Source organism: Pongo abelii, chromosome 6 (genome assembly GCF_028885655.2).
Source record: "Pongo abelii isolate AG06213 chromosome 6, NHGRI_mPonAbe1-v2.0_pri, whole genome shotgun sequence".
NCBI classification, from domain to species: Eukaryota; Metazoa; Chordata; class Mammalia; order Primates; family Hominidae; genus Pongo; species Pongo abelii.
The window spans coordinates 81,902,331-81,914,838 of NC_071991.2; the positions used below are offsets into that span (position 1 = coordinate 81,902,331).

Here is a 12,508-nt window from a genome sequence, read left to right on the forward strand (position 1 = left end):
ACTCACCAAAATTATGAGTATTTGAGACTTTGCTGGAAGCTATCTGTGGTAAGGGAAATTGCAGTATAATTGAATTGTAGATGCGCTATCATTTTAGGCCACTGTTGTTAGAGAAGATAGTACTTGTGAAAAGGTGGTTACTTTTCTTGGTGATGGAATTAAAGGCTTTTAGGGAGGATTCAGGCTTGAGGGGATAATGATAGTGATGGTTCTAATGCTCCCAAGTGCTTACGTCCCACTAACCTTGCAAGCTGCTATGCATTCATATCTCTGAACCTTACAGTCCCGTGGATAGTGTTATTATTATCCCCATTTAATAGATTAGGAAATGGTGGACAGCATACAAATCCAGATAGCTCTGGACTCCTAAACACTGGTTGTTTTCTATCACACCCTCTTGTCTCTGTTCCATATAATCCACCCACCCTTTACTTAAATCCTCAAAGGTCCTCACTTTATCTTGGGGCAATATTTGTAGCATCGGACAGCTCTGCTCATCCAAAAGTTCGTTCTTTGTTTGAGATTATGTTTGTTTCTTTGTGGCTTCCATTTATTGGCTCCATGGGAGAAATATTAAAGGTAGATCAGAGAGGGAAAGTAAAATAGGGAGTACTGAGAACATGAAGGTAGACCCCTATGGAAGTTGAGGAGGAGGCTGTGTGTCTGGAGTTAACAGGATATAAGCACAGGAAGCTGTTCTATTTTCTCCTCTTAAATTGGAATTTTCATTCTCCAATGGTATGCCCGTGGCACTGTTAAAGGACTGAGGTGTTCTGTTATCCAGCCAGCAGGGGGAGCATTGAACTCGAATTGACACACTGTAGAGATAGAAAGGTCCATCTACTTGGCAGTAGGTGTTCTTACTCTGCCTAGCATTAATAGATTCCATTTTTAAGATATTGTTTAAGTTTTATTTCATCATTATTATGGTTAATTAAGCCATTGGACACCAAGAGCAATACTACACTACAAAAATATGTTCACTTTGATAGTAAAAATGCATTGTGTGCTTTGCTTATAAATGTCTTTATGGTGAATCTCAATTTTAAGGGTACCTTTCTAGATTCCAGTAGGATTGTTAATTTTGGCCAGAATTAATCCTATGTCTGGAGTTCAGAATAATAGGTTTTCTTTGGAGCAATCAGATGAAAAGATTTGGTTCTATTAGGTGAGTTGAGGATCCCTGGAAAACAATTACAGTATTGTCCTCAAGACATTTTACAGTGCCAAAAATTGCAATAATTTTTAGGTTAAACTCTATCACTTTTCAAAATTAAGGAAACTAATACATGCACATTTTACCTAAAAGGCATAGCTCAATTAATTGTCCCCCTTACTGAGTTTGTTTGCTCTTCTTTAAAAAGTTTCTGAAGATTGGTGCATTTTTATGTTACAAAGTACAGGTCATAAGGTATATGTCAAGCCTTGTTAAAGCGTAGGACAGAGGACTCATACCAGAAAAGTGGAAGAATAAAAAACAAACCATTATTTAAATTTGGACTGGTGCTGGTTGGTTCTCTCAGGTCTTAGGATAGGAGAAGCAGCATGTTCTGAGTAAGACACCTAAGATGAGATATGAAAGTCATAGTTCAGGCCGGGTGCAGTGGCTCACGCCTGTAATCCCAGCACTTTGGGAGGCCAAGAAGGGTGGATCATCTGAGGTCAGGAGTTCGAGACCAGCCTGACCAACATGGCACAACCTGTCTCTACTAAAAATATCAGATTAGCTGGGCATGGTGGTGCATGCCTGTAATCCCAGCTACTAGGGAGGATGAAGTAGTAGAATAGGTTGAACCCAGGAGTTCAAGCTGTAGTGATCCAAGATCGCACCATTGCACTCCAGCCTGTGCAACAAGAGTGTAACTTCGTCAAAAAAAAAAAAAAAAAAAAGAAAGTCTTAGTTCAAAAAAGTCCAGGGTTTAATGATGTGGATAATACTTCTTTTGTGCAGTGGCTTATAAAGTCTAATTGGGACACGGACCCCTAGGAGTATCAGATGAAATTTGTGGACTTTTCTTCCAAGAGAAATGCACATACCCACAAAATGTATTTAACATGCGATTTCAGGAGTTCACTGATGCGCCTCCTCCCCTGAAGACCATCCTTGTTTACTGCAATACTCTCTAAAATGGAAGGGAGTGGTGCATGCATCCCAGGGGCGTGCAGAATGATCCATTGGACTATGGACCCTTCTCTGTGTATTTATTTTCTGTCTTTACAGATTTTTTTTCTGTAGAGGTTTTATATTGCACATACTAGCACCATAATATATACATAACATTTATATATAAGTAAGTAAATTTGTTGTAAGAACTCAAATTTTTACTGATAAGGAGGCATAACTCAAAATTGATAGACTACCACTTTAGAGAGTGGTGCTAATTATATGTAAATTCTACACTCTCTTCTTCCTAAATTAGAAGGCCAGTGATCAGAAAATAAATCAAGAGGTTACCACCAGTGGCCAGGAAATTTTGGACCTAGTGATGACAAGTCTATTGCCCATACTTTACTCAGCACTTTCACACATGCCTATTTTGGTACCCCCAGCAGTTCTGTGAGATGACAGGTATGGTAATGGAAATCTCTAAAAGCAGGCATGTTAACTGAAGCAGACATGTTAACTAAATTCTCAAAAAACTTAAGAGACTTTCCCAAGGGCCCTGGGCTAGTCAATGGCAGAGCTCGTACTCACGGCCTTGGCTGCTGACCACAAATTATGTGCTCATTTCACTTAACAGCAGGGATAAGTCAATCATTATGGGTTGTCTATGGCCCCGTTGTTGCACTTACTAGTGCTCCCTAAGAATATGGAGTTGTCGAATCCCTGGCTGATCCAGGCACAAGGATAGAAAACATATTTTAGCTACTTGATCGGAGGGTTAGGAAGCTGAGCTAACAATTCAGTATTAGCTCTCTCCTGTTGGTACTGTAATACCAACATATTTCAAAACAGAGGACTCTGGAAGGGTTTAGATACATCTATGTACAAAAAAGATTTACAATGGGTTATTAAATGGGAGTTCTGAGGCTGGCTTCACGAGAAGTGTCAACTGCTCTTTCTCCCAAATTTCCCTTGGTGCCACTGTCAAAGGCAAAGTACTCATCTAGATGGATTTTTGTTCTGACCCAGAATGACATTTCCAACTTTTCTTATATATAATCCAATTTCTGAACTTCCTTTTCAGTGATATTAAGTGGAATAGCATAAAAAAGTCTTTTGGCATTAAAGATAATAAATGTGTTCAGCATTGCTCAGGTATCTTTGCTCTTTGCCAGTACATTAGCTGTATTGATTTTAGAATTTTAAATGACCCTTTTTACTAGTCTTGATTAATGTCCCCTCCCCAGATCTTGGCTACCTGCTTCTTCTCTCTTTCATGTGCAATTTTCTTCCCTTTCACACTCCTACAAGTTAGAGGTGGCTGACCTTCACTCGACCAGGGGTCAAGAAATGTTGTGAGGAGTATGCTTTGGGCCTGGTGATCAGCATCTAAAGAGTGGGCTCGTTGTGGAAGGGCCAAGTCTTCAGTCCATTGCTCTATGTCCACATTTGAGCCTAGGCCCTGGGAACACTCACAGTGGACCTCTTGGCTTGGTAAGTACCACGTTGTTCTAATATGTGACTTCCAGAGAAGAAGCATTGAGCCAGACAGAGAGCTTGAAGGTGAAATGAGATCTCTATCAAGAGAGGTCAGTTCAATCCAAGTATCAGTTACTGTGTGAGACAAAGGTTAATTTCCTGAGACTCCCTCTAATTAATTAATAGTGTCTTCTGTTATCCTCAGAGGATATGTAATTTAAAATTCTGTTCACACATTATTTTATTCTGCCTCTGGAACTGCACTATAAGCTCCCTGAGCTCCCTGAAGATGCTGTGGCCTGGTAGAGCTTTGTACACCCTCCCAAGCTTATCTCAGGGTGGCTGGTCCATGGTGGATGATGACCCTTAGGCCAGGCTTGTCCTTCTCTTCGGGAAACAGGTGGGAGGGAGGTTGACCACTCCTTCCCTGGAGATGGCTACGCCTGAACTAGATTCTTTTCACTTTTGACTGCTTATCTTCTTTCATAATATTTTAAGAGTAAATTTGTTGTAAATAATAATGTAATATAGCTACATTCTTGCAAATTTGAAAATTTTAGGCCTAAAAATCATCCTTAAACTTCTATACAAATGTGCCTACTCTCAGCATTTTTTTTACCTGTATGTTTAAAATATCTAATTATAACGACAGTGTTCTTGAATATTAGAGTTTCAAGATTGAAAATTCTATTCTAAGAAGTTTTTCTTTTGTTCAATCATCCTCATAAATGTATTGAGATACCAAAATTTATTTCACTATTCATCCTATCGTTATCTATTAGATATACTGTAATTTGTTTCCTCATTGTTGTTTACTGGATATACCATAATTTGCTTCCTCATTGTAATCCATTAGGTGTACCATTATTTATTTGACTATTTTCAGTTGTCTCACACTGATGATGATTAAGTGATTATTAAGTGAGCATTGGCTTAGGAAATCTGCTAATTCAGATTCAGTTTGACAAAGGTCATTATTATTATGGCTTTTGCCTCCAGCAGATACTCAATAAATGCTCTTTTATTTCTTTTGCTATAAGTCTGAGGGTATAGTTCATATTTGATCCAGAGATTTCTGTTTTATCATGTAAGTTTGCATGGTCATTTTAATTACTAATTTATAGGGAGTACCAGCATTCGGATCCCAGGAGTTATCTTTATATGGTTTGGTCAGGTATATATATTCCTTCTTGTCAGACACAGAATATTAGAGCTACAAAGGACTATGGCAGTAACCTCATCAGGTGGTCCTTCAATTGGTGCACATCTGAATTTCACAGGATGCATAAGAATAGCAATTTCTTACTAAATCTGAATTTGGCAGATGAGGACCAGGAATCTGCATTTTGGTTAGGAGACCTTGCTAACTTTTTAGGGTTAATATTACATTTTTACCATGTTCAGTCTTTTGCCTTTAAAACTAATTGAATCTTGAGATGACTTATAACACGAGGCAAATATTACAATCACAATTATGTTCTGCAACAGGAAATAAGCTCTAAATGAATCTTAACATTTTACTTGACACATTACTATGTTTAAGTGTATTAAAGATGTCATTGAAAGGTGCAGGGGAGGAAAATGAACTTGATTTGGCAGGTAGGTGTTCGTGGTACTATTATCCACAACTGTCTATCCTGATTGACAGCACACACATTACCTCTTAACAGGCATTGTATTCAGTTGCCTCAGATTTAAGTGTATGGCATTTTTACTGAATATTTGAAACTGTTTTAGTTAATAGTATTAATTGCTCATAGACCAACTTTCAGCCACTGTTATAAAGTGCTTAATATATAATAAACCAAAAGTTTCTATAGACCTTTGGTTATAGTAAAATTAGGCCAAAAATGCCATGTTGCTTAAATATGACATATTCTGAGTAGGGCAAATGCTTAATAGTGCTGAAAAGGAATTTTTTCATATTATAGCTATGGAAACTGAAATGCAGAGGCTCAGAGTTTCAAGGTCACTCAGCCACAAGGAACAGAGCCAGAACTGGAGTTCAGCTCTCCTGGGTCCTCGTTCTCTGCTCTTTCTACCACACCAAACTGCCCTTTTTGCATAATTTCTATCTAATCAGAGGCACTTGGTCTAATGGCTGGTAGAGATGCATATTTATATTGCAAAGAGCATTGAAGCAAGGAATTTTACTCAATATGTTCTTTTGGAAAACCAAACATGCTTTATTTCATTTTTTTCACAATTTATTTAAACATCTCACATATACAAAATAGGTACAATTTAATTTTTCTGCTTGCCCAAGAAACAAAGCTTCTATGGAACCATGGAAGAAGATGAAAATGAGACTGGCAAAGAACAAATGCTGAATTTGAAGAACAGGACAACTTTGGGCAAATAATCTGCATACTTTTAATTGGGAGTAAGATGGAAAATATGAATGCTAAACCAAATTTTTTAAAAAATACACCACACGATACAACTCAATACAGGAGTATTTCTTCTCAAATTCTTCTAGCACCATCAACATTCTTCAAGTATCTGAAATACTATTAATTAGCACCTTTGTATTATGAACAAAACAAAACAAGGACCTCAGTTCATCTCTGTCTAGGTCAGCACCTAACAATGTGGATCACACTCATGGGAAAGTGTTTTGAGGTAGTTTAAACCTTTGGAAGTTTGGGTTTTAAACTTCCCTCTGTGGAAGATATTCAAAAGCCACAAGTGGTGCAAATGTTCATGGTTTTTATTTTTCAATTTTTATTTTGGTTTTCTTACAAAGGTTGACATTTTCCATAACAGGTGTAAGAGTGTTGAAAAAAAATTTCAAATTTTTGGGGGAGCGGGGGAGGGAGTTAATGAAATTGTATTGCACAATGCTCTGATCAATCCTTCTTTTTCTCTTTTGCCCACAATTTAAGCAAGTAGATGTGCAGAAGAAATGGAAGGATTCAGCTTTCAGTTAAAAAAAAGAAGAAGAAGAAATGGCAAAGAGAAAGTTTTTTCAAATTTCTTTCTTTTTTAATTTAGATTGAGTTCATTTATTTGAAACAGACTGGGCCAATGTCCACAAAGAATTCCTGGTCAGCACCACCGATGTCCAAAGGTGCAATATCAAGGAAGGGCAGGCGAGATGGCTTATTTGTTTTGTATTCAATGATTGTCTTTCCCCATTCATTTGTCTTTTTCTGTTTAAAGAGAAGAAAATAGATACACAAAGCATCACTATTTCTGAATCTGATAATATCTGAACCTTTGATTTAATAAGAACCACTGTTTGGCATGTGTACTTCTGAAGATGTCTGTCCCAGATAAATAAGTTCATCTTTGAAATAACAGTATCAAGGGTGTGTTTAGTGAGAGGAGCTCCCTATCAGTCTAACAAAAAGCGAACAAACAAACGAGCCAAAAAAACCAACAACATTTCAACACACATTCCAAGTGACTTATCTCTACAAAGTCATTTTTAGGATTGTCGTGTGTATGTCCCTCTATGTGTGTCTTTGGGAGCGGGACCTGGGTGGGTATGTAGTGCTGCTGCTAGTGAATTTTAATTTTTCTTATATTTACAGCATATTGTAGAAAAAACATTACAAGTTAAATGTAGGCCATACTAATAAGTAAAATAAAATACACATAACTATAAATTATAGTTTAGGCCACTGAAGTCTCAAGAAATTTTAAGTTCTGGGCATACATTATCATTTAAACAACATGCTAAAGAAAAAACAATACATGGACATAGTATACATTTCAGTATTTCAGAAGGCACTATCTGATAAGAATACTCTGAATTTATCATCTGAATTTAAATATGAAATTAATATGTATAAATAAATACAAAATACATACAAAAACTGAATTTACTTATGAAATAAAAATGAAATAAGTTAGTTCTCTCATTCTCCTGTTCTTTTAACCCCCCTTTAAACCCCCCTTGGGGGGGGTCTAAGTTAGAACCCCCCCCATCCCACTTCCCAAAGCTATTACCATATTTCAGTATTACTTACAGAGCAGCCATCTACAAGAACAGTGTAAGTGAACCTGCTGTTGCCCTCAGCAACAAGTTCAACATCATTAGAGCCCTGTAGAATGACAGCCTTTTTCAGGTTGCCAGTCTCCTCATCCATGTATGCAATGCTGTTCTTGCAGTGGTAGGTGATGTTCTGAGAGGCATAGTTGGCCAGCAGGCGCATGAAGGCAAGTTGGGTAGCCATTTCCTTCGAAGTCACTCCTTCTACATTATATTCAAACTACAGAAAATAAGATGAAATTCCGGTTAAGTGGAGAAGGACTCAGATACTAAGAGTCAAACATTAAAAAAAAAAAAAAAATCTCAGGAAGAGTGGACTCAGATCCAAGCTTAGGAAAAGAGTACTTTTAAAGAAAACTTAATTCACTTGTCTTTGAAATATCAGTTACCGAGATGAACACAAGACCTACTAGACTGAGGCAAGGTCATCTAAAAAAGTTATCTGTTTCAATTAATCCTTTTTGCATATGCTTCTTCTTTAGAATAAGAGAATGAGGAGGCAGAAATTCTGACATTTTTCTTTTTCTGTAATTTTGTAATTTATGGAATTCCAGTAGGCATTCAGTAAAGTTGGTGAAAAGGTTTGATTAAAAATTCAGAAAAGCTGCTCACATTCTGAAAATGCATATGTATGAGTGTGGCATATAGCTGGCCAGTGCTCCTTCACACTAAATGACATCAGTCAGTTTTTTCAATGATTACCAATTAAGTCAAATTTGAATAATAGCTTTGAATTACATGGATGTGTCCAGTCAATCCATCTTCTAATGTGCAATTTAGGACAAAATTGGAACCCAGGAAAGGAACAGGTCTTTTTTTAATAAGCCCATTTTTTGTCAGAGATTAAAATGCAGATAATTAACAAACAGTCCTATGAAAATATTATTTAGCAGAAGGAGAGGTGTTTGTGGGATTCCTCACCTGGCTGCCAGCATTGATAGTTTCTCCTAGCCAGACGTGTTTCTTGTCCTTGGAGCTCCTATACCAGTTCTTGGCTGGGATGTTTTCAGGTTGGGCCCGGATACAGGTTTCGCCAGTAGAGAAATCACAGTATACTTTGATAGCATCCATAGTGCATCCTTGGTTAGGGTCAATCCAGTAGTAACCTTTTAAGAAAATAACATTCAGATCATGAAACTTCTCATTGAGAAGAACACAGATTCTAATAATAACTAATGAAAGATACTAACTCTCATAAGTAATATTTTTGATTGTCTACCCCACATTTAAGAGGAAGAGGGTGGCTATTTTTAAGATTAGACAGTTCCTTCCCTCCCCTCCTCCATGAAAAATCAAATCAGGGTCTTATTACTATGAAAAGTGCAAAAATACATTTTAAGAGAAATGAGATTGGGTGCTGGTTGGGAGAAGATGATGCTTCATTAATTGGGTGTGATTTCACATAATGTAATCTTTACCCAAATGCATTTTCACTCTAAATGTCAATGGAAACTAATTTTGAAAAGCTCAACTTGTGAGAAGGGTCAGTCTGGTCTGGACATCTTGACCTACCACTGCTCCACTCTGGGTGGCTGAGTCTCAAGTCACGGCATGTGCGAGCTGGGTTCTTTCTAGAGCCTTCAGGAGTAAGAAGGGTCTCAATCTGGTTGTTGAGAGACTTCAGAGTAGCGTCAACTTCATAGTCCTTGGGTCTGAGAGAAGGTGCTGAGCGAGGCTGGTCAGCCCTGTAGAAGTCTCCATCGTAACCAAAGTCATAACCACCACCGCTTACACCTGGAGGTCCAGGAGGGCCAGGGGGACCAGGGGGGCCCTGCAAAGGTGAAAGTGAGACAGGAGAGGCTTTATATTTTGTTACCGTGACAGACATCCATGGCAGCAGATTTTCAGTTGAGCTTCACACGGAAGCATGTTCTAATAAGTAAAAAAATAATCAAGTTCACATAAATAAATAACGTGCTTCCAGGCACACTTGCAGGGATGGACTTAACAAGCCCATTGCATATAGACAATTTCCAGATATTTTAGAGAATATATTGAAATGGGGCTAACTTTAATGGGTTGTCATAGTTGTCTTGGTTTAGTCTGAAGAAAACATTCCTTAGGTCAGTGATCTTCTTTATTATTTCCCCAAATCATACTTACAGCAGGACCTTGGTGACCCTGAGGGCCTCGAATGCCAGCAGGTCCAACTGTACCAGGATGTCCAGTGCGACCATCTTTTCCAGCAGGGCCAGAAGGACCAGCAGGGCCCTAAGGAAAACAGACACCAAGTGCATGTGAGCTGGTGAATCCCACCAAGGGAGCAGCAGCCTGGGGCTCACTGCTCGCTTTAGCCTCTATTTCAGAGATGAACTATCTTCTCTTGAGTCCACCTACCCTAGGACCAGCAGGACCCACGGAGCCAGGAGCACCTTGATCACCATGGTGACCCTTTAAAGACAGAAGAGGAAAATCACACTTTCAGAGCACATGTCAAGAGACAGATTTTTTTTTTTTTTTTTTTTTTTTTTTTTCCCAAATTGAATGGGAAACTTTAGTTTAAATGGACTCCGGATTGAGAAAATTGAAAATGTAAAGTGGGGCTCTTTTCTCCCATTATGTCTATTATATTCAATTATTTTTTTTCACAACCTATTTCAGCAGTGCAATATTAGTCATTCCTCTAATTATGTTTATTTTAAGTGGGGTTGAAGGACATTGTTGCCAGGAGATTTTAATGTATGTATATTTCTATCTCCCTTAATCCTCACCTTTCTTGTTGGGATGAAATAGCATTATCTCCAACAGTGAGATGGAGTTAGCCAGAGAATGGGAAATGGATATTATATAGGCTATACTGGAACAATAGCAGTGAAAATATGAAAATCCTTCTGAGCTGAAGGCCTTCAGGATCAGTTTATGCGCGAGATGGCTACAGTTTACTTACAGCGATACCGGGCAGACCTTGCAATCCATTGTGTCCCTTTAAGCCAGGAAGACCTCTGGGCCCCTTTTCACCGGGCTCTCCCTTATCACCACGAATGCCTTGTGGGCCCTATGAAGAAACAGAAGGATGGATAAGACTTACCGTTTTAAAAAAATGGCACTCACTTCACCACAAATACTGCTTAATTCGTTTACAAAGGTAACTCAGGACATGTAACGGTCTAGCTAGGCTCTCACCTCTGCTGGTAATCTGCTTTAGTTGTGCTATCTGTAAAGTGGCTAGATCCTTGTAATTGTTTAATACAAACAAGCAGAAGAGATTTAAAATAGCTCAAGTTATTTGTATCAATTCTCAGCACGGACTGAAATTTTTTTAAAATATTAAGTCTAGCTGATACATTGTTTATTTTCTTAACAGATGTTTTGGACTGATTCTCTCTAAATGTTAGTGTTGCAAAGAAATCTTCAGCATGTACATACACTAGGACCTCTTGGGCCAACAGCACCAACAGGACCAACAGGACCAGAAGGACCCTGTGAAATGGAAAAGAAAAACACAACTTAGCTAGGCCCAAGATAACCCTCCCCACTCCCCCACCATCCCCAAGTGTGGGGAAGTCAGAAGTGAAGCCCACAAGAATGCTACACTGAGGGACTGGTATTCACAGACTTACAGTTTCACCACGGTTTCCATGTTTGCCAGCAGGACCCACGGGGCCATGAGGACCAGGTGCACCTGCAGCACCAACGGGACCAATATTGCCAGGGTAACCACGCTCTCCCTACCAAAGGCAAAATGAAGCTTAGCATCAATCTGGGTTGTATTTTAATCACTTTTGAATTAGAGAAAGATGAAAAGTGTACTGACCTTGTGTCCGGGTTGACCATCGCGACCTGGGGGCCCATCATTCCCAGGGTTGCCCTGTGAAGACACCACACAAATTAAGGCTGTTGGTTAGGCTCTGCTGCCTAGCAGCCCCTATATTGTGGCTACTCTGTCTTCATCACTTCCAGTGCTCAGTAACGAATCCTCTTTCAGACTGTTAAAACTAGGGATAAAAACCTGCCAACCTAGATATTTTTTAGAGATGTTTTAAATACTTGGGCCCAGTTTTGCAGTGTGCTATTGAAAAGCCCATTCTTTGGCCTAAGCCATTTTTCATATTTTCAATACTAGGTGTAGATACTATGGAGAAGCTGACCATCTTGTTCAGAAATTTGGAAGAAGAGAACCTCAGCTCAGGACATAAAGTTTCACACAATGAAATCCTGCTCAGTTTTATTTTACAAACCAAGTGTTGGACTCACATCACGACCAGCTTCACCAGGAGCACCATTGACTCCAGGACTACCCACAGCACCAGGAGGACCACGGGCCCCAGGAGGGCCAGCAATGCCAAGAGGACCAGGTTCACCCTAAACAGGCAGAGAAGATAAAATGACATTCCCCTCATTCGATGGAATGCTAACCTTCCCCTCCAAAACAACCCTACTCAGGAGATTCCAGTTTGAAGAAAGAAGGTAAATTGAATGTGAATGGGTCACACAATGGTAAGAAGTATCATTAGCATCATCCCCGCCCTCCTTCTCCACATGTAGGTGGCCAGCTTTATGTAATCATGGGATGTCGCTCTGTAAAAAGTGAGCCTCGTGTCATTCAGTATCCCAAATGAAATGAATTCAAAAAGTTGATGGAGTTTATGGAGATGAGATGGCTTCTAGTTGTTGTCACGTATAAGGTTTAATGGAATGATTCAGAACTTCCAGAGTTTCATTCTTCCTACAGGATAAATGATGCCAGCATTTCATATTGCAGAGGAGTAAATGCAATTAGAGATTGTATCGTTCCTAAGTGCGTGGAAAGAACAAAAATCATTCTGCATAATTTTAAGCTGTGTCTTTATAGTGTATGTCTAAGTAAGGTGGTATTGAAGCTTCTTAGATAAGTGACATGTGATCTGTATAAAGAAAATGCCATGAATAAAAATCTTAAGTGAAGTTATTCAGTGATCAATCTGTCACATTTGAAGTGGCAGCTTTTA

General features: G+C 38.8%; 1 protein-coding gene across 2 annotated transcripts in view; it reads right to left on the reverse strand.

The window, feature by feature from the left end:
* Positions 1–5,745: 5,745 nt before the first annotated feature.
* The window catches only part of COL1A2 (collagen type I alpha 2 chain), a 36,552-nt gene continuing 29,789 nt past the window's right edge, over positions 5,746–12,508 (reverse strand). For both annotated transcript variants that reach the window (XM_063725738.1, XM_024249628.3), the window contains exons 40-50: positions 11,775–11,882; positions 11,335–11,388; positions 11,141–11,248; positions 10,947–11,000; positions 10,468–10,575; positions 9,918–9,971; positions 9,684–9,791; positions 9,093–9,351; positions 8,502–8,686; positions 7,558–7,800; positions 5,746–6,735 (exon numbers count right to left, since the gene is read on the reverse strand). In XM_063725738.1, the coding sequence (XP_063581808.1) occupies positions 6,589–6,735; positions 7,558–7,800; positions 8,502–8,686; positions 9,093–9,351; positions 9,684–9,791; positions 9,918–9,971; positions 10,468–10,575; positions 10,947–11,000; positions 11,141–11,248; positions 11,335–11,388; positions 11,775–11,882 (1,428 nt within the window). In that variant the 3' untranslated portion in view covers positions 5,746–6,588. The remainder of the gene's footprint in view (positions 6,736–7,557; positions 7,801–8,501; positions 8,687–9,092; positions 9,352–9,683; positions 9,792–9,917; positions 9,972–10,467; positions 10,576–10,946; positions 11,001–11,140; positions 11,249–11,334; positions 11,389–11,774; positions 11,883–12,508) is intronic.